Raw genomic sequence first — 27,362 nt, forward strand, 5'->3', positions numbered from 1 at the left:
AGGCTAAACTTCAGAATGGGGAAGATATGTGATCTAAGCGACTCTGGGTATGGAATGATGGTTGGCGCCAGATGGGGAGGTTTGAGTATCTCAGTAACTGCTGATATGGCATTTTACACACAACAGTCTCTAGGACAGGCGTTTGCAACCTTTTTTTAAAACCATGGACAGGCAAAGGGTCCATGGGCCCCATGTTGGGAACCCCTGCTTTAAGAGTTTATAGAGAATGGTGTGAAAAATGAAATAAACACCCAGTGATCAGCAGTTCTGTGGGTAGAAACGCCTTGTTAATGAGAAAGGTCAGAGGAGAATGGCCAGGCTGGTTCAAAGTGACAGCAACTCGAACAACCACGCTTTACAACAGTGGCGTGCAGAAGAGAGCATCTCCGAATGCACAACACATCAAACCTTGAAGAGGATGGGCCACAACAGAAGACTACACCAGGTTCCACCCCTGCACCTAATAAACTGGCCACTGTGTGGATGTACCAAAGGGTTGGTCTGCAGGCACAGTAACTAATTTAGAAACGATCATGGAGAGATGGCTTTTATTGCAATAGTTTATAGTATAAGTTAGATGAAGATTCGCAGGATGCAGAGGAGAATACACATGGACTACTGTGTAGTCTTTGTGAAGGAATACGAACGCAATGTTAGCATTGATTTTGACAGGACTAGACTACAAACGCAAGGATGTAATCTTGAGGCTTAATAAGGCATTGAAGAGGGTCCAGAGGTGGTTCACGAGAATGATCCTGGGAATGAAAGGATTCGTGTATGAGGAACATTTGACGTCTCTGGAAATGTACTCGCTGCAATTAAGAATGAGGGAGGTGATCTCATTGAATATTGAAATACCTAGATAAAGTGGACTAGAAGGATGTTACCTACAGTAGGAGAGTCCAGGACCAGAGGGCACAGCCTCAGAATACAACGACATCCCTTTAGAAAAGAGAGGAGGAAGAATTCTTTCAGCCACAGGGTGTTGAATCATGGAATTCATTGCCACAGATGGCTGAGGAGGCCAGGTCATTCGGCACATTTAAAGCAGAAGTTCATATTAAGTGCATCAACTGCCACAAGTAGAAAACAGAATTGGGTCGAGAGGGATAATAAATCAGCTATGATGTAAAAGTTCTTAACCACATTCTCCTGCCTTCTCCCCATAATCTTTGATATCTTGGTTATCAAGAACCTGTCAATCCCTGCCTTAAATGCACCCAGTGACTTGGCCTCCACAGCTGCCTGTCACAACAAATTCCACAGATTCACCACCCACCGGCTAAAGAAATTCCTCCTAAACTGTTCTAAATGGACATCCCTCTATTGAGGCTGTGCCCGCTGGTCCTAGACTCCCCTACTATAGGAAGCATCCACACTATCAAGGCTTTTCAACATTTGATAGGTTTCAAGCAGATTTACCCCACCACCCCAATTTTTCTAAACTCCAGAGACTTCAATCGCTGCCCATATGATAACCCTTTCATTCCTGGACAGCACAGAATGCAGTGTGCAGTGCCGAATCCTCCATGTTGTGGTGACCTGGGAAAGATCCTGACTTCTGACATTTGCCTCACCTCCCCGGAAATCCGGTTTCCTCCCAAACCCCACGATGCAACAGCCGGACAGTCCTTGGCACCCAATCCGACAAAGCAGAGACATTAAAAAAAAAATCGGCAACCAATAACAAATGGGGCTATTTTATTAAGATTGCTTACAAAAAAGAATTAGGATGTTTTAAACAGTCATCAAACATCAGGGATTTGTCTTAGCCCCATCCAACCTGTAACGAAGGCACTGAATCATCTTGCTGGTGTAGTGCAGAATTACAAGAAACAATCCTGATTCTTGAAGAACCTTATGCTAGTGACCAAGAGGAGTCACTAGACATGGCAGTAAGCTTTTATTGATCTACCCAAAGAATCTGATTCTGTCCAGTTAGTGCATCGGGCAGCGTGGGGTAATTGCCTTCCAACCCCAGAGTGGGGAGGGAGATGAACGTGAGGGAATAAAAGGAGATCAGTGTAAATAGTTGTGTCTTGGGCAAGGTTTAATTGATGCGGTTTTATTGGACATGATAAGCTCATGATACAATGTGTTTCTGGCTTCCAGCTGTTGCAACTTTGATTGGAACGGACTGCTGTTAACAAAGAACACAGTGCTGGATTGAACAGATCTGAACCGAGACTTGACATTCCTGGACTGTTTCACTGAATTTGTGATTTGATGTTTTATATTCTGTGCTTCTTTTGCCATTTGCATGATTTGTTCTTTTCATTTTGCATGCTGGGGGTTTGAAGTTTTATCTGTGAACGGGTTCCATGGTTTTCTTTTGTTTCGTGGCTGTCAGAAGACGAATCTCAGGGTTGTACGCTGCATACGTATTTTGATAGCTAATGTACCTTGAATCTCTGAAGTAGTTGGTGCTGCCTCGTGTTTTTGCTGAGTCCACGCGAAGAAATGGTTCACCAGGCGGCTGATTTACAGGCACTGATTGTGTGGTTCATCGTTACTGGGCTAGAATGGAGCCGGGGGGGGGGGGAGAGAGAGAAATCGGCGATACTGTGGATGATGGGGGAATGCCCAGAGGGAGCAGACAGCATTCTGTGTGGAGCACAGTCAGTATCGCTGGTCTTCGCCACTCTGCTCCCTCCGGTTTGTATGTACACGCACACAGCTGTAGGGCTAAACCAGGGGTTCCCAACCTTTTTTATGCCATGGACCATTAAGCAGGGCAGGCTGGGAACCCCTGCCGGGTAAATACAGCTCCAGTGCCATCTACAAATCACCGATGACATCAGTGTTGTTGGACCAACCACCGGTAGTGACAAGTTAGAGTACAGGAGCAAGACAGGTCACCCAGTGGGTGGTGCCCCTACAATACCGACACCAGTAAGACTGAAGAGCAGATCGCTGACTTCAGGAAGGGGAAGGAGGGTGAGCCAGTTTAAACTGGCGGCAGAGAGTCAGGAATCCCTGCTTGATGTCCTCCCACCTTCTTGAAATTCACTATTATTTCTACTTCGTTGCTGAGTTGCAATGTTTCTTCATCATTGTTGAGTCGAAATCTTGGGAGTCCACTCGAACATCGCAGTAGAAATTATAGCAACTTGAGCTGGTGAACAAGATCAAAAAACGGAACTGGTTTAGCAACCAGTGCAGGTCCTGGTTTATTGGACATTGGCAGAGTTCTCTCAGTTAGAAAGAACTTTTTGGGAGGAAGCCTTGGCCGTCAAGTCCAGTGGTGGCCAACGCAGCAGGCGGGAGCGTCGGCCGTGCCTCTTCCCCCACAGATGCTGACCGCTCCAAATTGGCCTGCCTCACCTCACTCGACGCTCAGGTACCTCTTCTTCTTGGCCGTGTTCGTGAACGGGTGCCAGCACCACTCCGTCTCCGAGGTTCGCTCGTTCTCCAGGGTCCCCAGTTTGATCTGGTACGCTGCAGAGGGGGCAGAAGGTGCAACTGAGCAACAGGGTTCACCTGGTTCTGACTAGTCCCACAAAAGGTGGCAAAACCTCAGGCAGTTACCGGGACACTGAGCAAGAGCCTTTCAAACCCAGTCAGGTCCGTCCTCAGACACTGCAAAATTCATCAGTCCACTTTGCTTCTCAAACCACTGAACAGCAGCCAGTCCCCCCAACTCCCCGGTGCAGAGCCAGCAGAATCAAAGTCACAAACACCCTGGGCATTCTCTTTTCTCCCCTCTCCCAGTGGGCAGAAGATATAAAAGTCTGAATGCTCATACCACCAAGCTCAAGGACAGCCACCAATCTGCTGTTATAAGAGTAGTAAATGGTTAACATAAATAAGATGGACCCTTGACCTCACAGTCAATATTCCACCTTGGTTGCGTTGGGTTCTCCGAGCTTGGCAATTTACTCACCAACGTTTCATCACCAGAAGGAGACATCGTCAGCGTGCCGTTGAATGTGGCGTGTCCTCTGAATGCTTGGCCTTTACATACTGTCTGGATGTCAATGTGGGGTGGGGGGAAGCTGATTGGCTGTGTGGCGAATTCTGTGCAATGTGGTCATCAACTGGGCAGCAGTGAAAGTCGTGGTGCGAGCGAACACGCGGGATCCGGGGGAATTCTCGAGGCGTGATTTTCCATGAAGAATTTTGTGAGCAAACACGCAGACCTCGATCCTATTTATGAGCCAATGCAGGTGAAATTCCAGAAATGACGTCCAGTCAGCTGATTGAAGAGCACGTAAAGGCCGACTATTCGGAGGACACACCACAATCAACAACGCACTGATGATGTTACTTCATCAAGTCAATTGCCAAGATCGGAGAACAATTCAACCTAGCCATTGACCGCCTGAGCTTCTGAATTATTTCCATATTCCTCCTTATCGTCTATCGCCAGCGACAAGTGTTCTGTGGCCACGGGGAGGAGATACTTACGTTTCATTTCGAACCTGGGCCCCACTTCGGACAGCTCCACATTCTTGTGATCCACCTTTTTGTACACGTGGTGCCTGGGGAGCAGCAAGACTGGCAGTTAATTCCAAAGTGAGCAAGCAATAGCACAGTTGGGGAAACCCGCGTCTCCCTCCACGTCATACTGGCTTGGTGACTGCAGACCCCCCTTCCACTCAGGCATTTATCTATCACCCTCGTCCACTGGGCAGGAGATACAAAGGCCTGAAAGCACATTACCACCAGGCTCAAAAAAACTTCTACCCCGCTGTTATAAGACTATTCAACGGTCCCAGGTATGATGAAATGGATTCTTGACCTCACAATCCATCTCGTGATTGTTGGATTGAGTTACAGAATTATTATTTTTTTTCCAGTTTAATGTACCAATGTTTCTTTTGTGTTTTATTTATCTATATACACTCAGAGGCCACTTTATTAGGTACATAATGAAGAGGGCTCCAAGTGTATCTAATGCGGCAGCTTCCACTGCTTCTCTGGGAAAAGCAGTTCCTCCTCATCTCTGCCTTAAATCTACTCCCATAAATCTTGTGGCTGTGTCCCATAGTTCTAGTCTCACCTACCAGTGGAAACAACTTGCCTGCCCCTATCCCATCTACTCCTTTCATAAATTTATATGTTCCCGCGAAATCCCCTCTCATTCTTCTGAATTCCAGTGAAGATAGAGTACATGTGCGGAGAATGTTTCCTATATTGGGGCAGTCGAGGACCTGAGGGCACAGTCTCGGGACTTCACTTCGGAAAAGAGATGAGGAGGAATTTCTTTAGCCAGAGGGTGCTGAACCTGTGGAAGCTCGGTTATTGAGTATATTTTAAAGTGGAGGTGAACAGTTCTTGATTAGTAAGGGATATGATGAGAAGGCAGGAGATTGGGGGTTAAATCAGCTATTATGGAATGGCGGAGCAGACTCGATGGGCTAAACTGCTGAATTCTGCTCCTACGTCTCATGGTCCATAGTCCCAGGCGACTCAATCTCTTCTCTTGGGATGATCTCCTCAACCTAGTAACCCCCCTCTGCACCGCCTCCAAAGCCAGAGTGACAGCAGAGATTGTGGATGCTGGAGGGTAACGAGGCCTGTGGACAGGCACGTTTCCAGCTCCCCATTCGCCCTCCCTCTTAGATCAGCAGGTAGCTATTTGGCCCATCATCTCTTTCTCTATCCTAGCCCCTTTATCGCCAGCAGTGAAAGGAACACCAGCACAGCAAGAACCCGAAGCAACAGAGCAGAATCAACAATACAGACAGGGAATTGAAGGTCAGAGTCGTAGAAAAGCGCAGCACAGAAGCAGGTTTTCATCTATTCCTGGCTGAACCATTAAAGCTGCTTACTCCCATCGACCTGAACTGGGACCATACCCCTCGCAACCATGTCCCTATCCAAATTTCTCTTATATGTTGAAATGGACCACTTGTGCTGACAGCTCACTCCACTCTCACAATCCTGAGCGAATAAGTTTCCCCTCATGTTCCCCTTAATCTTTTTGCCTTTCACCCTTAACCCATGTCCTCTGGTTGTAGTCTCATCCAACCTCAGTAGACAAAACCTGTTTGCGTTTACTCCTCATAATCTTGTGTCCCTTCATCAAATTTCCCCTCAATCTTCCACAGGGAATAAAGTCCTAACCTATTCAATCTTCCCATATAACTCAGGTCCTCCAGACCTGGCAACATCCTTGCAAATTTTCTCTGTACTCTTTAAAAATGATTTACGTCTTTCCTGCAGGTACGTGACCAAAACTGCACAGAGCGGATGACGGGCTGAAGGGCCTGGGCTCCGAACGTACCTGAAGGAGATGTAGTCGTCTTGGTTTGCAAATGTGATCACTCTCTTGCTGTCGTCTTTAGGGACTGGGAATAAATACTTCAGGATGCTGGACACCTGCGGCACAAGAAGGCAGTGGAATTCAGCAGCCAACAGTGGTACAACTCTGCACACAGTGACATCTCCTGGACCAGGATGCCATGCTGAGGTTGACAGCTACTGCAGTGGAAACACTTTAAGCTACTTTAACACTCACAAAACATTGGAGGAACTCAGCAGCTCAGGTAGCATCCCTGAAAATGAGTAAACAGTCGACGTTTCTGGCTGAGAAACTTCCTCAGGACAGAGAAGGAAGAGGGGAAGATGCCAGGATAAAATGGTGGGGGGAGGGGAAGGAGGGTAGCTGGAAGGTGAAAGGCGAAGCTAGGTGGGTGGGAAAGGTCAACAGCCATAGAGGAAGGAATCTGATAGGAGAGGAGAGTGGACCACAGGAGAAAGGCAAGGAGGGGTCCCAGAGGGAAGTAATAAGCAGGGAAGGAGAGTGGACAATAGAGGAAGATTGGGGGGGGTGGGGTGGGGGAAGAAGAGAATTTTTTACTGGAGGGTGAAATCGATTTGATTTCTCCTTCTGCTAAACCACTTTTTTATAAAGCTGTTTACACTGTAGGTACATGCTGGTATTTATGTATTTACGCACATTTTATTTCAAATACATACGTTAACATCTAACTTATTTTTATGTAACTTAACTTTTTAATTGTTGAATGTTGCAAGTTACGCAAACACACCACAGCAAACTCCCAATACATGTAAATGTCATTATGTGCTGTGTCATATGACCTAGGTGATCATGGTTTTTCCATGACCATTACAGTTCTTGGCAAATTTTCCTGCAAAATGGTTGGCCATTGGCTGCTTCTGGGCAGTGTCTTTACAAGATGGGTGACCCCAGCCATTATCAATTCTCATCAGAGATTGCCTGCCCAGTGTCAGTGGTCGCATAACCTGCTCAGACAACCATCCTGTTCCCATGGCTTCATATTGCCCTGATCTGGCGGGGGCACGGAAAGGAGGGTAACCTGCAGGTCAGACCATCTTACACCCCCTTTAGTAGAGACATATCACCATACCGCCACCCATTTGCACAGTAGTGTTGGAATTGTTTTTGTATTGCACTGAACTGCTCCAGCCAAAAATAAAAACAGCAATTTTCATGACACATGCAACTGACGATAAACCTGTTTCTGATCTGGGTCTCTGTTGTGGACTGAGAGTGGGAAGGGGGCAGGGAGACAGGAATGATGGTTGGGAAAAGGGGAAGGGAGAGGGGAGAGAGGGAAGCATCATTTTGTAATGATCAATAAGCTAACTGTTCTGAATAAAATGAAGTCGCTTGTTGTCTCAGGACTGGGTGCGTCTGTACCCACACCAACCTCCCTGCCCCTGGCACTCCTTCTCTGCTGTCTGTCCCATACCCCTCCCGCGGTCCTCCACCCTCCTTCCAACATCCATTGCTCCTGCCAGATTTACAAGTTCACTCTCTGCTCCACATCGACAAGTACCCAACACTTTTGTACACTTTATTCCACATATGCACCTTAAGAACATTTTTACATAATCCCTTTTACTTTATAATGGTGGAATGTTGTCATTTTTTTTGTTGCAATACACTGTAGAAACTTCTAATCCGTGGAAATGCATATGGCAAATAAAAGTCGATCCTTGAGAGGATGTGCTGGCATTGGAGATGGTCCGGAGGAGGCTTACGAGAATGATCCCGGGAATGAAAGGGTTAATGTAACGAAGGCAGCGTTTGGGGGCTCCGGACCTGGACTCACTGGAGCTCATCAGAATGAGGGTTGAATATTGACAGGCCTAGACGGAGTGGATGTGGGGAGGATGTTTCCAGAGTCTAGGACCAGAGGCCACAGCCTCAGAATAGAAGTTGGCAGGAATTTCTTTGGCCAGAGGGTGGTGAATCTGTGGAACTCATTGACACAGAAGGCTGTGGGGGCCAAGCCATTTGGGTATATTGAAATTGGAGGTTAGTAGGTTCTTTATTAGTCAGGCATTAAGGGTAATGGGGAAAAGGCAGGAAAATCAGGTAGAGGGGGACAATTACCCATCCACTGTAGAACAGACTTGATGGGCCGGTTAGCCCAATTCTGTTCCTGCTGTGCAAAAGTCATAGGCAGATTAGTCCAGGGTGGCTAACACCTTTGCACAGTACTGCATTTGTCAGCGTGGAGTGGAGAGCGAGTTTGTAAATCTGGTGGAAGCAAAGTATGTTGGGACTGGTGAGGGTGTAGTGTTGCGGGAGGGGTGTGGGACAGGTGGCAAAGGAGGATCCCTCCCACTCCCTCCCCTCTCCCTTCCCCAACCATGAATCCTCTCTCCCTGCCCCTTCCCTCTCTCAGAATCAGGTTTATCATCACTCAGCTATGTCATGAAATAATGTTTTTTTTGTGTGGCAACACCACTGTGCAATACATAAAATTATTACAACAGTGAGGCACCCTCACTAGATATGTATATGCCTAACACTTGGACAGTAATGTAGATCAGTGATAATAAACCTGATTCTGAATTCAAAGTTTAAAGTAATATTTATTATCAGAGTACACATACGTCACCACATACAACCCTGAGATTCTTTCTCTGTGGGCGTACTTAACAATTCTATAGAGGAGTAACTGTAAACATCAGGAACTGTAAACAAATTGTGCAAATGCAGATACAAATAAATAATAATAAATAACGAGTGTGAAATAATCCTTAAATGAGTGTAGTTATCTCTTTTTGTTCAAGGGCCAGATGATTGAGGGGTAGTAACTGTTCTTGAATCTGGTGATGAGAGTCCTGAGGCTCCTGTACCACCTTCCTGATGGCAGCAGCGAGACATGAGCATGGCCTGGAAGGTGAGGATTTTTGATGATGGATGCTATTTTTCTACAGCAACGTTTCACGTAGATGTGCTCAATTGGTTGGAAGGGTTTTACCTGTGTTGTACTGGGTCAAATCCATCACCTCTTGTAGGATTTTCTACTGAAAGGTATTGATGTTCCTGTACCAGGCTGTAATGCGTCCGGTCAGCACACTTTCCACCACACACCTATAGAAGTTTGCCAAGGTTTTTGATGACGTGCCAAACTTCCGCAGACCCCTGAGGAAGTAGAACTGATATTCTGCTTTCTTCACAAAAATATTTATATGATGTGTTGGCGCGTGGCCAAGTGGTTAAGGCGTTCGTCTAGTTATCTGAAGGTCATTAGTTCTAGCCTTGGCTGAGGCTGCGTGTGCGTCCTTGAGCAAGGCACTTAACCACACATTGCTCTGTGATGACACCGGTGCCAAGCTGTATGGGTCCTAATGCCCTTCCCTTGGACAACATTAGTGGCGTGGAGAGGGGAGACTTGCAGCTTGGGCAACTGCCAGTCTTCCATTAAAAAAAAACCTTGCTCAGGCTTGCACCCTGGAAACTTTCCAAGGTGCAAATCCATGGTCTATCAAGTCTAACGGAGGTCTACACACTACACATTTATATGATGGGTCCAGGACAGGTCCTGAGATAGTGACACAGGAACTTAAAGTTACTGACCCTCTCCACCTCTGATGATTACTGACTCATGGACATCTGGTTTCCCACTCCTGAAGTCTACAATCAGTACCATGGTCTTATTGACATTGACTGAGAGGTCGTTGTTATTACACCACTTAGCCAAAATTTCAATCTCCTGATTCATCACCCCCTTTGATACAGCCCACAACAGTGGTGTCATCAGCAAACTTGTATATGGTGCTGGAGCTGATCTTAGCCGCACAGTCATAGTGAGTAGAGCAGGGGGCTAAGTACACAACCCTCTGGTGCTCCTGTGCTGATGCAGATTATGGAGGAGATGTTTTTGCCAATCTCAACTAACTGTAGTATATAAATCCAGGATCCAATTGCACAAGGGCGTATTGAGGCTCTGGTCTTGGGAGTGTTGAGAGGATGACGGTATCAAAGGCCAAGCTGTAATTGATACAGAGCATCTTTGTGAGATAGCAATGCACTGTGTAATGATTTGATCTGTATGAAGAGTATCCTTGCGTGGGCATACACGGAGGTTGACTCGTTCTTCATAACTTCGATGGTTACAGGGAGAAGGCAGGAGAACGGGGATGAGATGGATAATAAATCAGCTCTGATGGAATGTCGCATCAGACATACTGGGGTAAATGGCCCAATCCTGCTTGTGTGCTTTAAAGATAAACACACGCACACACACAAAACGGAAATTTACTTATTTAGCGATATACTGCGGAGTAAGCTCCTCTGGCCCTTCGAGTTGCGTGACTCCAACAAACCCAATTAACCCCAACCTAAATCACAGGGCTGTCTACAATGAGCAAGTAACCTATCGGTACATCTTTGGACCGAGAGAGGAAACCAGAGCACCCGGGGAAAACCCTCGCATTCCACAGGGAGAACGTACAAAGACTCCTTACAGAACGGCGCCAGAATTGAACTCCGAACTCCGGAATGGCCCAAGCTGGAATAGTGCCGCATTAACCGCGACTCTACCATGGACCCCATCTTCCACTCTGCGATCAGATTTCTGAACGGTCTGGGGAAGGCTTCGGGAGTCCCTAAGGCAGTCCGACGTTGAGTTCAACACTGAGCGACAACTCCTGCGATGCCACTGGTGCCAAACCGAGTCGGTCTCTGCCATTCCTCTGGTTTTACCAGATGTGTGGAGAGGGTGCGCCTGCCGCACGGGCAACAGCTTGCTCCCCGCATCGCATGGCTCTAGCTCTGCGTATCGAGACAGCTACGACGCAACATCCACAGTCGACCCTGACCGACAGAGGCCTCAGAGTACTGCCGCCACAAAACCACAGATCTTGCGATTATATGTCAGTGATAATAAACCTGATTCTCATTTCGATATAGTGTGTAATGATTTGATCTGTCGTATGTAAGACACTGTACTTGCTCAGAGATGCAGCCTGGATTAGGCCAGCCTGGTATGTAGTTGGGAATGTGGGAGGAAACCATGGCACCCAGGGAAAACCACAGTAGGAATGCAGAGACTCCTCACTGAGGATGCTGGGATTGAATGCCGAACTGCGATTCCGAGAGCCGTAATAACGTTGCACTGACCCGCAATGTGATTTTCACTACATGTGAGAATAGCGAATCAATGCCATCTGGTGCGAGGACGATGCACTGGTCGCCGTGACTGCACGAGGGTGGCGGGGAGGAAGGGCGCGAGCGAGGGAGAAAGGGGCTTTTGTGCAGCACTCACCCTCTGTCCGAGCCGGGATGTCAGGTTGTGGAAGATGAGGTGGGGGTGGGCCTCCGACATGGTGCCGAGGCGGGGGATGTCGTGCCGCATCACCACGTTGGAGACAGCGAAGTATGCCGTCGGGCCGAAGGGCAGGTGGCAGACCACCAGGCCATCTGCAACGAGAGGATTGGTGTTCCATAATGCACAGAGACAGCACGACAGCAGAGAAACAAGTCCTTTGGCCTATCTAGTCCATGCTGACCCTGTTTCTCTGCTTACTCCCATCAACCTGCACCCGGACCCTAGCCCTCCATACCTCTCCCATTGATGTACCCATCCAAATTTCCCTTAAACGTTGAAACCGACCCCTCATCCGCTGGTTCTGCTCAGAGCTCGTTCCGCCTCGTCCCGTTCTCGCACTACCCTCTGAGTGAAGAAGTTCTTCCTCGGGATCCCCTTAAACATTTCACCTTTCACCCTTAACCCCCAGCTCTAGTCCCACCCAGCCTCAACGGGAAAAGCCTGCTTGCATTTACCCTATCTATACCCCTCATAATTTTGTATACCTCTATCCAATCCCAACCTATTCACCCTTTCCCTCTAACTCAGGTCCTCGTCCTGGAAGCATCCTTAAAAATGTGTGTATAAACATCCTTATACTCTGCAAAAGTCTTACACACACACACATATATATATAGCTGGGGTGCCCAAGACTTTTGCACGGTACTGTAGCAATTTTATGTATTGCACTGTACTGCTGCCACCAAAAAAAAATCAAATTTCATGACATATGTGAGTGATTCTGATATGGGTAACATTGTAGACTGAGAGCGGGAAAAGGACAGGGAGAGGGGAATCATGGTTGGAAAAAGGGGAAGGGAGAGGGGAGGTAGTGGGAAGCACAAGACAGCCAGTCTGTAATGATCACTAAACCGATTGTTTGGAATCAAATGACTTTGCCTTGTGTCTCAGGTCTGAATGTGTCTACACCCGCGCCACCTTTCTCCCCCACACCCCTGGCACTCCTTCTCTGCCATCTGACACACACCACACTCACAGCACTCCACCTTCGCCATTCCCAACATCCTTTGTCCTGCCAGATTTACAAACTTGCTCTCTGCTCCCCGTTGACAAATACAGTACTGTGCAAAAGTTTTAGACAGCCCAGCAACATAGATGTCCCCGAGACTTGGAACATAGAAATCTACAGTACATTACAGGCCCTTCGGCCCACAATGTTGTGCTGACCATGTAACCTATCTAGAAATTGCCTAGAATTTCCCTACTGCACAACCCGCAATTTTTCAAAGCTCCATGTACCCATCTATAAGACCCTATTATATCCACTTCCACCACAGCCGCTGGCAGTGCATTCCACGCACCCACGACTCTCTGTGGAAAAACTTACCCCTGATATCCCTTCGGTACCTATTTCCAAGCACCTTAAATCTATGCCCCTTCATGTTAGCCATTTCAGTCCTGCGAAAAAGCCTCAGGCTATCCACACGATGAATACCCTTCATCTTATCCACCTCGATAAGGTCACCTCTCACCCTCTGTCGCTCCAAGGAGAAAAGGCCAACTTCACTCAACCTATTCTCATAAAGTACGCCCTCCAATCCAGGCAACATCCTTGTAAATCTCCTTTGCATTATATATATATATATAAACATCCTTCCTGCAGTGAGGTGACCAGAACTGAACACAGTACTCCAAGTGAGCCAACACACCATATACCTTCTTAACAGCACTGTCAACCTGCGTAGCAGCTATGAGTGTCCAATGGACATGGACCCCAAGATCTTGCTGATCTTCCACACTGACAAGAGTCTTACCATTATTATATCCTGTCTTCAAATTTGACCTACCAAAATGAACCATTTCACACTTATCTGGGTTGAAACACATCTGCCACTTCTCAGCCCAGTTCTGCATTCTCTCGATGTCCCGCTGTAACCTCTGACAACCCACCACACTATCCACAACACCTCCAACCTTTGTGTCATCAGCAAATTTACTAACCCATGTTTCTACTTATTCATCCAGGTCATTCATAAAAATCACGAAGAGGAGGGGTCCCGGAACAGATCCCTGCGGAACACCACTGGTCACTGACCTCCATGCAGAATACGACCCATCTACAACCACCCTTTGCCTTCTGTGGGCAAGTCAATTCTGAATCCACAAAGCAAGGTCTCCTTGGATCCCATGCCTCCTTACTTTCTGAAGGAGACTTGCATGGGGAATCTTATCAAATGCCTTACTGAAGTCCATATACACTATGTCCACTGCTCTACCTTCATCAATGTGTTCTGTACATCCTTTAAGAACTCAATCAGGCTCGATCAGGCACGATCTGCCCTTGACAAAGCCATGCTGACTATCCCTAATCAGATTATGTCTCTCCAAATGCTCATAAATCCTGCCTCTCAGGATTTTCTCCAACAACTTGCCCACCACTGAAGCCAGAATCATTGGTCTATAATTTCCTGGGTTATCTCTACTCCCTTTCTTGAACAGGGAACAAAATTTGCAACCCTCCAATCCTCTAGCACATCTCACCTCCCTATTGATGATGCAAAGATCATCGCAGGAGGCTGAGCAATCTCCTCCCTCGCTTCCTGGGGTATATCTCATCTGCTCCTGGTGTCTTATCTAACTTAATGCTTTTCAAAAGCTCCAACACATCCTCTTTCTTAATGTCTATATGTTTAAGCGTTTCAGACTGCTGAAAGTCATCCCCACAATCGACAAGCTCTTTCCCCCTCGTGAATACTGAAGCAAAGCATTCATTAAGTACCTTCGCTACCTCCTCCGACTCCATGTACACATTTCCACTATCACTCGTGATTGGTCCTATTCTCCTACGTCTTATCCTCTTGCTCTTTACATACTTGTGGAATGCCTTGGGGTTTCCCTTAATCCTGACCGCCAAGGCCTTCTCATGGCCCCTTCTGGCTCTCCTAATTCCATTCTAAGCTCTTTCCTAGCAACCCTGTAATATTCTAGGGCTCTAACAGTATCTAGTTTCTTGAACCTTTTCTTTTGTTCCTAACTAGATTTTCTACATCCTTTGGACTCCATGGTTCTCTAACCTTACCATCCTTTTCCTGCCTCAATGGAACATACCTATGCAGAACTCCATGCAAACATTCCCTTAATATTTGCTGCATTTCTGCTGTGCATTTCCCTGAGAACATCTGCTCCCAAGTTCCTGCCTAACAGTATCATATTTCCCCCAACCCCAATTAAATGTTTCCCCAAATTGTCTGCTCCTATCTCTCCAGCGCTCTGGTGAAGGAGATAAGAGTTGTGGTCACCACCTCCAAAATGCTCTCCCACCGAGAGATCTGACACCTGACCGGGTTCGTTTCCCAATACTAGATTGAGTACAGTCTCTCTTCTAGTTGGTCTATCTACTTATTGTGTCAGGAAACCTTCCTGAACACAGCTAACAAACTCCACCCCATCTGCTAAGGAGATGACAATCAATATTCGGAAAGTTAAAATCCCCCATCACAACAACCCTATTGTTATTGCTCCATTCCAGAATCTGCCTCCCTATCTGCTCCTCGATATCCCTGTTACTACTGGGGACGGGGGGCCTATAAAAACCTCCCAGTAGTTATTGCCCCTTTCCTGTTTCTGACTTCCACCCACACCGACTCAGTGGAGCATCCCTTCAAGACTTTCTCCGCTTCTGCAGCCGTGACACTATCCCTAATTAGCAATGCCACGCCCACATCTCTTTTGTCTCTGACTCTGTTCTTTTTGAAAAATCTGAAGCCTGGCACACTCAGACACTCACACTGCTTGCTCCTGCAAGTCTCTGTATTGGCCACAACGTCATAGTTCCATGAAATGATCCACGCTCTAAGTTCATCTGCTTTGTTTATGATTCTCCTTGCATTAAAATAGATACATCTCAAACTATCAGGCTGAGTGCACCTTTGCTCTAACATCTGCCTATCCTTCCTCACAAACTCCCGACAAACTGTCTCCACTTGTGCTCCAACCTTCCCATCCTCTGCCTCTTCACTTCAGTTCCCACTCCCCTGCAAATCTAGTTTAAACCCTCGCCAATAGCATTAACAAACCTCCCCACCAGGATATTGCCCACCCTCCCCTTGGATTCAAGAGTAACCCGTCCTTTTGTATAGGTCACACCTGCCCCTATGATCCAAAAAATCTGAATCCCTGCTCCAATCCTTCAGTCACGCATTTATCTTCCACCTCATTCTATTCCGATACTCACTGTCGTGAGGCGCAGGCAGTAATTGCGAGATTACTACCTTTGAGGTTCTGCTTCTCCGTTTCCTTCCTAACTCCCTGTATTCCGCTTTCAGGACCTATGTCGTTGGTAACAATATGTACCACAACCTCTGTATCTCTCCCTCCCATTTCAGCATACTGTGGACGCACTCAGAAACATCACGAACCCTGGCTCCTGGGAAACAAACTACCATCCCCGTTTCTGTTTCACGTCTATCTGTCCCCTTAACTATAGAGTCTCCTATTATCGCTGCCATCCTCTTCCATTTCCTACCCTTCTGAGCCCAGACTCTGTGCCAGAGGCACGGCCACTGCTGCTTCCCCCAAGTAGGCTCCCTTCCTCGCAACAGTACTCAAAATGGAGTACTTATTGTTAAGGGGGACAGCCACAGAAGTGCTCTCCACTACCTGACGCCCTCCCTTTCTTCTGCTGACGGGTCACCCACTTTCAGTCTCCTGTGGCCCCGGGGTGCCTGTAAGCACCTGTCTATCACCTCCTCGCTCTCCCCAACAAGCCACAGGCCTCTAAGGAGCTGCAGCTCGATGCAGATGTGGCCATCGAGGAGACTGGAAATCTCCCGGACATCCCGCATCTGACACCCAGCACAGAAAACTGGCATCGCAGTCATACCCACTATTCTCATGCGCTGAGCCCCGCGAAATGCTTCTTGTTTAAACTTTTCTCCCCAATCTGTGCGAAGCGCTCCTTTTTTAACCCCTTCTCCCCAACCTGTGCGAAGTTCTCTCTCTCTTTAAATCGACTGGGTCACTGCTTTGGCACAGTAGTGTACATCAGTACTTGGGAAGAACAGCCTTGCTTGGTCATTGATGCAAACGGCCTATTTCACTGTGTGTCTCAGACAAATAAAGCTAATCTTTATCTTTCCACCATTCTCCACCCAGCTTTGCAACTAAGTTTTTAATGCTGTGATTGTGGTCACCTCCACCCTTCCCGTCAGCTCACTCACCACGTCCAACACTCTGCGTGAAGCTTAAATCTCTCCTGCCGCTTTAAACCTGCAACTTCTTGCTTTGCATTTCCTTCAGGTTGTGTTGCAGCCTGGCCGACCGCGGCCCAGTCCCAGAGAGCAAGGCTGACCCAACACTCGCCCTCATCTAAAAGATGTCCTGACATTGAAGAGGGTTCAGAGGAGGTTGAAAGAATGACTCTGTAGATGAACAGACTCTGTGCCTGATGGCTCCAGGTCTGTACTCACTGGAATACAGAAGAATGAAGGGGAATCTTATTGCAACCTATCGAATGCTGAAAGTCCTCTACCGAGTAGATGTGGAGAGGATATTTCCGATCGTGGCGGAACTCAAGACCAGAGGACACAGCCAAGTAATAGAGGGCCGTCCATTTAGAATGGAGACGAGGATTTTCTTCAGCTGGAGGATGATGAATATCTGTAATTCATTGCCACAGGCGGCTGTGGAGGCCAAGTCATTGGGTATATTTAAGGCAGAGGTTGATAGATTCTTGATTGGTCAGAGCATGAAGGGATAGGGAGAATAGGAGATCGGGGCTGAGAGGAAAAACAGATCAGCCATGATGAAATGGTGGAGCTGACTCCAGGGACCAAATGGCCTAATTCTGCTCCTATACCTTCTATATCAGCAAACCTGGGATACGACACTGCCAGATGTACCTCTGCTCTGCCCCTCCCACAGAACACTCCCTCCACCCCACCCCACATAACCTGTCCCCTAAACTGGGACACTCTAGTGCCTTCTGTGCTCCCCCCCACCACTACATCCGTGCACTGACCTGGGACGCCGCGGTGCTCGTGCACGACAATCAGGTCGGTCACCGCGTTGGCCTTGCACGCCGTCACCAGGGCCTCGATGTCGTGCTTCCCTCGGTTCATCCGCTGGCTGCCGGGGAAGATCAGCTTCAGCTCCTGAAACAAACATACATGGGAGAAGTTCAGGGATCAAAGCCGGGGAGAGTAAACTAGATTCACTTCTGGAAAACTGTGGGGCTTCTCCCCAAGCTGGAGACATGGCAGAGGAGATTTAAGATATACACTCAGTGGCCACTTTATCTGCTACCTCCTGAAATGAACAAACTGGCCACCGAGATTTCTGCTGCCGTGGTCCATCCACTTCAATGTTTGATGTGTTCTGTGCACAGAGATGCTCTTCTGCGCACCACTGTTGTAACACATCGTTATTTGAGTGTCAGCTTGAACCAGTCTGGCCATTCTCCTCTGACCTCTCTCATTAACAAGGAGTTTTCACCCACAGAACTGCCACTGTTTACGTTTATTTTTGGCACCTTTCTCTGTAAACTCTACAGACTGTTGTGTGTGAAAATCCCAGGAGACCAGCAGTTTCTGAGATACACAAATCACCCTGTCTGGCACCAACAGTCACTCATTTTATTTTTCAGTTCATTCATACTCTTCGAGCCACTCCGACCCGCAACCCCAGATTTAACCCTAGCCTAACCATAGGACAATTTACAATGACCAATTACCTACCAACCTCTCGACTGTGGGAGGAAACCACAGCACCAGAGGAATCCACGTGGCCACAGGGAGAACGTACAAACTCCTGACAGGCAGTGCTGGGAATTGAACCTGGGCCGCTGGAAGATCCTGAACACACAGTGGATTTTACTATTTCAGGGGCAACTCACAGGACAATTAAATGAATGAGTATGAATGAACTGAAAAATAAAATGAGTGATTGTTGGTGCCAGACAGGGTGATTTGTGTATCTCAGAAACTGCTGGTCTCCTGGGATTTTCACACACAACAGTCTGTAGAGTTTACAGAGAAAGGTGCCAGAAATAAACAAAAACAGCGGCAGTTCTGTGGGTGAAAACTCCTTGTTAATGAGAGAGGTCAGAGGAGAATGGCCATGTGGGAGAGAAACCCACATGGTCACAGGGAGAACGTGCCGACACCGCACAAGAACAGAGACCGGGGTCACTACTGATCCGACGTGTACACTCTTTCTCACCTTGGCAAACTGCTTGAGCTTGGAACTGGGGTCCCGGGAGGTGGTGATCATGACTTTGGGGTCCTCCACTCCAGCCCACCTGTACTCATCGTCCACCTGACTGCTCACTCCTGCAAGGGACAGAGGTCAGTGACAGAGGGCTGACCTGGCCTCTAGAGACGCAGGAACTTCCAGTCCATGAATTTCCCCCTCCCCACCCCATTTCCCTCTCTCATCTCATCACCTCCCTCTGGTGCTCCTCCCCCCTCTCCAGCCCTTTATCTCTTTCACCGATCGACTTCTCAACTCTTTACTTCAGCCCGTTCCCCCTCCCGGTTTCACCGATCAGCTTGTACATCTTTACCCACCTCCCCCTCACCTTCTTGCTCTGACTTCAACTCTTTACGAGTCCCGATGAAGGTGCTTGGCCAGAAAAGTCGACTATTTACTCTTTTCCATTGATGCTGCCTGGCCGGCGGTGTCCCTCCAGCATTTTAAGAGTTCTGGTCGCCCAGCTATGGAAAGGATGTCATTAAGCTGGTGGTGTGGGGGGAGAGATTCACCAGGATCTTCTGGGAACTGGAGGGCTTGAGATATAAGGAGAAGCTGGACAGACTGGGACTGTTTTCCCTGGCGTGAAGGAGGCTGAGGGGGTGACCTTGTAAGGTTGAGAAACCATGCGGGACATAGATAAAGTGGATGGTGACAGCCTTTTGCTGCAGGGTAGGAACGTCTAAAACTAGAGGCCACAGGTTTGAGCGGAGAGGTTTACTAGGAACCTGGGGGGCAGGTTCTTTCACACAGAGGGTGGTGGGTGTATGGAGCTGCCAGAGGAAGTGGTTGAGGCAGGTACACGATTTAAAAGACACTCAGATGGATAAACAGATGGGAAATGCTGAGACTTTGTAAGCCATTGGTCAGACTGCATGTGAACAGCTTCAGGCCTCTCAGTTAAAAAAGGATGTGCTAGCATTGGAGAGGGTCCAGAGGAAAATGACTTCAGGAATAAAAGGTTAACATATATGGAATGTTTGATGGCTCAGGGCCTGTAATCGCTGGAGTTTACAAGTATGAGGGGCAGCTCTCTGAAACCGACTGAATATTGAAAGGATGAGATAGAGTGATTGTGTAGAGGAAGTTTCCCATACTGGAGGAGTCTAGGTCCACAAGGCATAGGCTTTGAATAGAAAGATGTTTCTTTAGAACAGGGACGAGGAATCTCCTCAGTAAGAGGGTGGTGAATCTGTGAAATTATTTGATATAGACGGCCAAGTGGTCAAAGGTAGAATGTGCAAACTCCACACAAAGTATTCAGTACAAAAGATGTTGAAGTTGTATAAGATGTTGGCGAGGCCTAATTTGGAGTGTTGTGTGCAGTTCTGGTCACCTACCTACAGGAAAGATGTAAATGAGGTTGAAAGAGTACAGAGAAAGTTTACAAGGATATTGCCGGGTCACCTGAGTAACATGGAAAGCTTGAATAGGTTAGCACTTTATTCCCTTAACTGTAGAAGATCAAGGGGAGATTTGGTAGAGGTATACAAAATTATGAGTGGTAAAGATCGGGTAAGTGCAGTCAGGCTTTTTCTGCTGAGGCTGGGTGGGACTGCAACCAGGGGTCATGGGGTAAGGGTGAAAAGTGAAATGTTAAAGGGGAACACGAGGGGAAACTTTACTCATGAGAGTGTGGAACGAGCTACCAGCAGAAGTGGTGAATGTGAGCTCGATTTCAACTTTAATATAGGTGGAGGTAGGGAGGGCTATGGTCTGGGTGCAGGTCGATGAGAGTAGGCAGCTTAAATGCTTCAGCACAGATTACAGGGGCCAAATGGCCTGTTTCTGCACTGCACATTTCTACGACTCTGTGACAAATAGTCCTGGGGCCAGAACCGAAGGCGAGTTTTGCTGAAGCCGCCAGGCAAAGGGGCTACTTGATGGTGTTGACGAACAAGTACAGTTGTTTCACAGGCAGCATCACCTACAGAATCGACAAGCCTCCCCGCCTGAGCTGAAAGGAAGTCCTGCCGTCCTGCCGTAAGGAAGTTGCTACGATTTCTCTCTTCCCCCTACCTCAGAACCTCAGACTGCCCAGTCTCTCTGCCCCTGCTGCAGCAGCCCACCCCCCCCAATCCTATGCCCCATCACCCCAACGGAAAAGGAAGCCGTCCTCACCCTCGCCTCCTTCGTCGTCGTACTCCAATGTCTTCTGCAGCTCCAACGCCTCCCGTCGCAGTTCAGTGGGGATCAGCTTATTCTCTGCAACAGAGAGGAAGGGGAAAATGGAACATCGTCACCAGGAAAAGAAAGTTCAAGGTACATTTATTACCAAAATAAAAAGTATACACTGTGCCACTGTGAGAGGAAATGCAGTGCAGGTGGAACAAAGGGCCACGACAAAGTAGATTGAGATTTCATGTTTATCATACAAGATGTCCGCTCAGAAGTCCGATAACAGTGGGATAGAAGCTGTCCTTGAGTCTGGCGGCTTGGATCTTCTGCCCAATTGGGGGCATGGGGAGTGAAATAAGAGAAAACATCTGAATTGGGAGGGGTCTTTGATTACATTGGCTGTTTTACCAAGGCAGTGGTAGATTTAAAGGGGACCAGAGGGTTAACTTCTTCACAAACAGGGTGGTGGGGACATGGAACGAGTAAGAAAGCAGTGCTGGTGGGGACATGAATTACATCTGAAAGACATTTGGGACAGGTATAGGGATAGGAAAGGCTTGGAGCAGGGGTTCCCAACCTGAGGCCCAATGGTAAGGCTCCTTTGCACGAAAAGGGTTGAGAACCTCTGGTTTAGAGGGATATGGGCCAAATGCTGGCAAAAACCATAGTCCACATTTAATGCAGAGGTTGGTAGGTCATAAGAAATAGGAGCAGGAGTAAACCATCCGGCCCATCGAGCCTGCCCCACCATTCAATATGATCACGGCTGATCTGTCCATAAACTCAGTTCCATCTACCTGCCCTTTCCCCATGACCCTTAATTCCCTTACTATGTAAAAACCTATCTAACTGTATCTTAAATATACTTAGTGAGGAAGCCTCAACTGCTTCCCTGGGCAGAGAATTCCAGATTCACCACTCTCTGGGAAAAATAGTTTCTCCTCATCTCCATCCTAAATCTTCTCCCCTGAATCTTGAGGCAATGTCCCCTAGTTCTAGTCTCACCTACCCATGGAAACAACTTTCCTACTTCTATCTTTTCAAAATTGTGTACGCTTCTATAAGATCCCCTCTCATTCTTCTGAATTCCAGAGAGTACAGTCCCAGGCAACTCAATCTCTCCTCATAGGTTAACCCCTTCATCCCTGGAATCAACCTGGTGAACCTCCTCTGCACTGCCTCCAAAGCCAGTAAATCCATCCTCGAGTATAGAGACCAGAAATGCACACAGTACTCCAGGTGCGGCCTCACCAGTACCCTGTATAGTTGCAGCATGATCTCCCTGCTCTTGAATTCAATCCCTCTAGCAATGAAGGCCGACATTCCGTTTGCCTTCTTAATAACCTGTTGTACCTGCAAGCCAACTTTTTGCGATTCATGAACAAGCACTCCCAAGTTCCTCTGCACAACAGCATGCTGCAAACTTTCACCATTTAAATAATAACCTACTCTTCTATTATTCCTTCCAAAGTGGATGATCTCGCATTTACCTACGTCGTATTCCATCTGCCAGACCTTGGTCCACTCACTTAACTGATCTATATCCCTCTGCAGACTCTCCACATTCTCTGTACAATTTGCTGTTCCTCTCAGCAAATTCTGCTATGCAACACTCAGTCCCCTCTTCCAAATTATCAATGTAAATGGTAAACAGCTGCAGACCCAGTACCGACCCCTGCGGCACCCCACTCACCACTGACTGCCAACCGGAAAAACACCTATTTATACCAATTCTCTGCCTTCTATTGGTTAACCAATCCACTATCCATGCCAGTACACTTCCTCCGAGACCATGCCTCTGTATCATATTTATAAGTCTCTTGTGCAGCACCTTATCAAATGCCTTCTGGAAATCCAAGTATGGGACATCCACCTGTTCCCCTCTATCCACTGCACTCATTATGTCCTCAAAGAACTCCAGTAAGTTTGTCAAACAGGACCTGCCCTTTCTGAATCCACGCTGCGTCTGTCTAATGTGACCACTCTTTTCTACATGTTTCGCTATTTCTTCCTTAATGACAGCTTCAAGCATTTTCCAACTACAGACGTTAAGCTAACTGGCCTATAGCTGCCTGTCTTTTGGCGATATCCTTTTTTAAAAAGTGGCATGACATTTGCTTCTTCCAATCTGCCGGGATCTGCCCAGAGTCTAGAGAATTTTGGTAAATGATTACCAACGCATCTACTATAACCTCCGCCAATTCCCTCAGCAACCTGGGATGCATCCCCAACAGGGGACTTATCTACCTTCAGGCCCTGTAGTTTGCTCATCACTATCTCTTTAGTGACAGTGATTTTATTGAGGTCCTCACCTCCCATTTCGTCCATAACATCATTCTTTGTCATTCTAGACATGTCCTCCGCCATGAAGACCGACACAAAATAGTCGTTCAACGCCTCAGCCATTTCCTTATCACCCAGTATCAATATCCCCTTCTCGTCTTCCAAAGGACCTACGTTGACTTTAGCCACCCTCTTCCGCTTTATATATTTATAAAAACTTTTGCTATCTGTTTTTATATTTTGTGCTAAGTTACTTTCATACTCTATCTTCCCTTTCCTGATTTCTTGTTTAGTTGTTCTTTGTTGCTTCTTAAAGTTTTCCCAATCCTCTAGTCTCCCACTACTCTTTGCAACTTTGTACACACGAGCTTTTAATTTGATACTATCCTTAGTTATCCAAGGCTGGCTCTCCCCACACTGACTGTCCTTACTTTTGACTGGAACATACTTTTGTTGAGCACTGTGAAAAATCTCTTTGAAAGTAGTCCACTGTTCCTCGACTGTCCTACCAAATAGCTTGTGCTCCCAATTCACAGTCGCCAACTCCTCCCTCATCCTGTTGTAGTCTCCTTTGTTCAAGCATCATGCACTAGTTGTAGACCTATTTCATCTTCCATCTGCACGCAAAATTTAATCATACTATGATTGCTCTTTCTAAGAGGATCCCTGACTACAAGATTGTTAATCTTATTTGTCTCACTGCACAGGACTAGATCTAAGATAACATTTTCCCTTGTAGGTTCACTAACATGCTGGTCAAGAAAGCCATCACGAATGCATTCTATGAAGTCCTCTTCAAGACTTCCTTGACCACCTGATTCACCCAATCTATGTGGAAGTTAAAAACCTCCATGACAACTGCTGTTCTGTTCTTACAAGCCTCAGTTATACCTTAGGTCCTTCCTGAGTTAGGATGTTAAAGATTATGGGGAGAAGGAAGGAAAATGGGGTTGAGGAGGACAATAGATCAGCTATGGCAGAGCACACTCAACGGACTGAATGGGCTAATTTTGCCCCTGGTGGCCACATGGCATGGCTGAGAAGGGCCTGTTTCCAAGCTGTAAGACTACATACCAACTCCAATCGGAGCTCAGAGTAGTTTAATAATAAACCTACGTCACCACATACTGCCCTGAGGGTCGTTTTCTTGCAGGCATTCACAGTAGAACAAAGAAATACGATAGAATCATTGAAAAAAACAAAGACTGATAACAACCAATATGAAAAAGGCGAGAAACTGTCAGATAATAATTGCACCGCATCATGATCAATTGTGAGAATCTGGCGAATGTACACATGGATGATTGATCGCACGATGAATCAGCTGGGTCCCCTCCACACAGGAGGCTCTCCCTTTTGGGTGTGGGCTTTCGAGTGCACATGCTCTTCATCCCATTGGCCCCGATTTGGCACCCCCACATTGTAAGTTACGCAGAGTGTACAGTCAGGAACATTTTATCAGTAAAAGTATGGAATCCAGCTACCCTGTTGTCGTTCCTGCCCCGTGGATACGCAACAGTGATAATCTTATGTGCCTCCTGTGATGACGCTCGGCCGCCAGACCCCGTGACCATCTGATGCTGTCTACCCAATTCAAGTCCACCGGGACGCTCAGCGAGCGGACCCTCCGGGCAGAGACTCACCGTCCAGGGCGCTCTGCAGTTTCAGCTTTTTCTCCTCTATTCGGTGCAGCTTGTCCTCCTGCGCCTTCCGGTACAGGTACTCCCTCCGCATCCGGGCCTGTCGACGCAGCTGAACAGGGGCAGGGATAACACAGAACAAAGCTCAAAGTCAAATTTTAAAATCAAATTCCAGGCTATTTCAAGCTCCTGGGTGTCAAGATCTCTGAGGACCTAACCAGGACCCAACACATCGATGCAGCTATAAAGACGGCACGACGACAGCTACATCTCATTAGGAGTTTGAGATCATTTAGTATGCATTCCTCCCCGGCCAAACTTGAGCAAAAGAACAGAGCACATCAGTACAAACCCTTCAGCCACGATGTTGTGCCGATCTTTTAATGTATTCTAAGATCACTCAAATCCTTCCCTCACATGGAGTCCTCCATTTTTCTATCGTCCAGAGCTTTCTAAATGTCCCTAAATGTCTGTTTCTACCGTTCCACAAAAACCCACCACCCTCTGCATAAAGAACTTACCTCTTAAATTCCTGTCCCCCCACCCCCTTACTTTCTGCCAAAGACCTTAAAATTGGTATCTGGTATCTCTCCTTTCAGTTGGTCCTGACAAAGGGTCTCGGCCCGAAAAGTCGACAGTGTTTCTCCTTATAGATGCTGCCCGTCCTGCTGTGTTCCACCAGCATTTTGTGTGTGTTGTTTACCTTAAAATTATGCCCCTTTGTATTAGTCATTTCCGCCACAGGAAAAAGTTTCAACATATCTTTAATTAATAAATAAAATCAAATGTATGTGGACTTTGCGATTGTCATTCTAAATACTTCTGGAATGCATATTATGAATAAAAATATTTAAAGTGCCGTGCAGTTTCCAGGTTGTATAAACATTTCCTGCTCAGATGCACAGTTTCCCCCTTTCCCCCTTGTCCCTTCCCCTATCCCTCTCCCCTTCCCCCGTCCCTTTCAACCCATCAAGTTTGCTCTACCATTCCACCATGGCTGATCCCAGATGCCACTCAACCCCACACACTTGCCTTCTCGCCATATCCTTTGATGCCCTGACTGATCAGGAAACTATCAACTCCTGCCTTAAATCTACCCGTGGACTTGGCCTCCACCGCAGTCTGTGTCAGAGCATTCTAGATTCACGACTCTCTGGCTAAAAAAATTCCTCCTTACATCCGTTCTAAAAGGTCACCCCTCAATTCTGAGGCTGTGCCCTCTAGTTCTGGATACTCCCACTATAGGAAACATCCTCTCCACATCCACCCTATCTAGTCCTTTCAACATTCCGCAGGTTTCAATGTGATCCCCTCTTCTAAATTCCAGTGAGTACAGGCCCAAGGCTGCCAAACACTCCTCATACATTAACACCTTCATTCCTGGAATCATCCTTGTGAACCTCCTCTGAACCCTCTCCAATGACAAAATATCCTTTCTGAGATATGGGGCCCAAAACTATTTACATTATCCCAAGTGCTGCTGACTTAAAGGCTCAGCATCATCTCCTTTCTTTAATATTCTATTCCCCTTGAAATAAATGCCAATGCTGCATTTGCTTTCTTTACCACAGACTCAACCTGTACATTAACCCTCTGGGCGCCTTGCACGAGGACTGCAAAGTCCCTCTGCTGTTTGAACCTTCTCCCCATTTAGATAATAGTCCACACTATTGTTCCTTTTACCAAACTGCATTATCATACATTTCCCAACATTGTATTCCATCTGTCACTTTTTTGCCATTCTTCCAATTTGTCTAAGTCCTGCCGCAATCACCAGGCCTACCCCTCCACCCATCTTCGTATCAACTGCAAACTTTGCCACAAAGCCATCAATTCCATCACCCAAATCATTGACTAATAATTTGAAAAGTAGCGGTCCCAGTACTGACCCCTGAGGACCACTAGTCACTGGCAGCCAACCAGAAAAGCCCCCCTTTTATCCCACTTGCTGCCTCCTGCCTGTCAGCCATTTCTTTATCTATGCCAGTATTTTTCCTGTAACACCACAGGATTTTATCTCGTTAAGCAGCTAAACATTATTCAAGTGCTTAACACCAAAGTATTGCCCGTTCTTTCCCCCTTCCTCTCCGACCCTTCTCCATTTCCCTTTCCCATTCCTCTCCGATCCTTTTACTTTTCCCTTTCCCTTCCTTCCCGTCCTTTCCCCCTTCCAATTCCTCTTGGACCCTTCCCCCTTCCCTCCCCATCCCTTTTCCTCCTCCACCACCCTTCCCCCTCCACTCCGAACTTTTTGTCTTCCCTCGCCCCTTCCTCCTGGTCACTTCCCCTTCAGGCCCATCCTCTCCGTCCCTGCCCTACACACACACATTCCACGCCGTCCCTTTCGTCCTCCAACTCCTCTCACCATCTTCTCCGGTCCACGTTAATCCCAACACTGGTGGACAAGCCGGAACCAATGGTTGCTCGCGATACTGCGTGGTCTACCCAGCATTCGGATTGGCGGTAGGAAAAAAGCGTATGCTATTGGCTGACGGCGGGCAAAGCAAAGGCGTCCGCTGATTGGTCAGAAACCTGGCAATGTCTGCTCAACTATTGGTGTAAATAACTGCCACTT

General features: G+C 47.3%; 1 protein-coding gene across 2 annotated transcripts; it reads right to left on the bottom strand.

The window, feature by feature from the left end:
* Positions 1-1,684: 1,684 nt before the first annotated feature.
* Positions 1,685-27,242, bottom strand: imp4 (IMP U3 small nucleolar ribonucleoprotein 4). 2 transcript variants are annotated; one of them, XM_059949588.1, is made up of 9 exons: positions 27,153-27,242; positions 24,791-24,899; positions 20,868-20,951; positions 18,717-18,826; positions 17,518-17,650; positions 11,496-11,650; positions 6,230-6,324; positions 4,408-4,481; positions 1,685-3,438 (listed from the first exon to the last, which is right to left on the bottom strand). In XM_059949588.1, exons 1-9 carry the CDS (start codon positions 27,153-27,155, stop codon positions 3,326-3,328), a joined length of 876 nt encoding a protein of 291 aa, XP_059805571.1. In that variant the 5' UTR covers positions 27,156-27,242; the 3' UTR covers positions 1,685-3,325. The 2 variants fall into 2 exon arrangements, with proteins under 2 accessions (XP_059805571.1, XP_059805572.1); XM_059949589.1 differs by having other exon boundaries at positions 27,115-27,173.
* Positions 27,243-27,362: the final 120 nt, after the last annotated feature.

The sequence above is a fragment of the Hypanus sabinus genome, chromosome 24 (assembly GCF_030144855.1).
Source record: "Hypanus sabinus isolate sHypSab1 chromosome 24, sHypSab1.hap1, whole genome shotgun sequence".
In the NCBI taxonomy this organism is placed as follows: domain Eukaryota; kingdom Metazoa; phylum Chordata; class Chondrichthyes; order Myliobatiformes; family Dasyatidae; genus Hypanus; species Hypanus sabinus.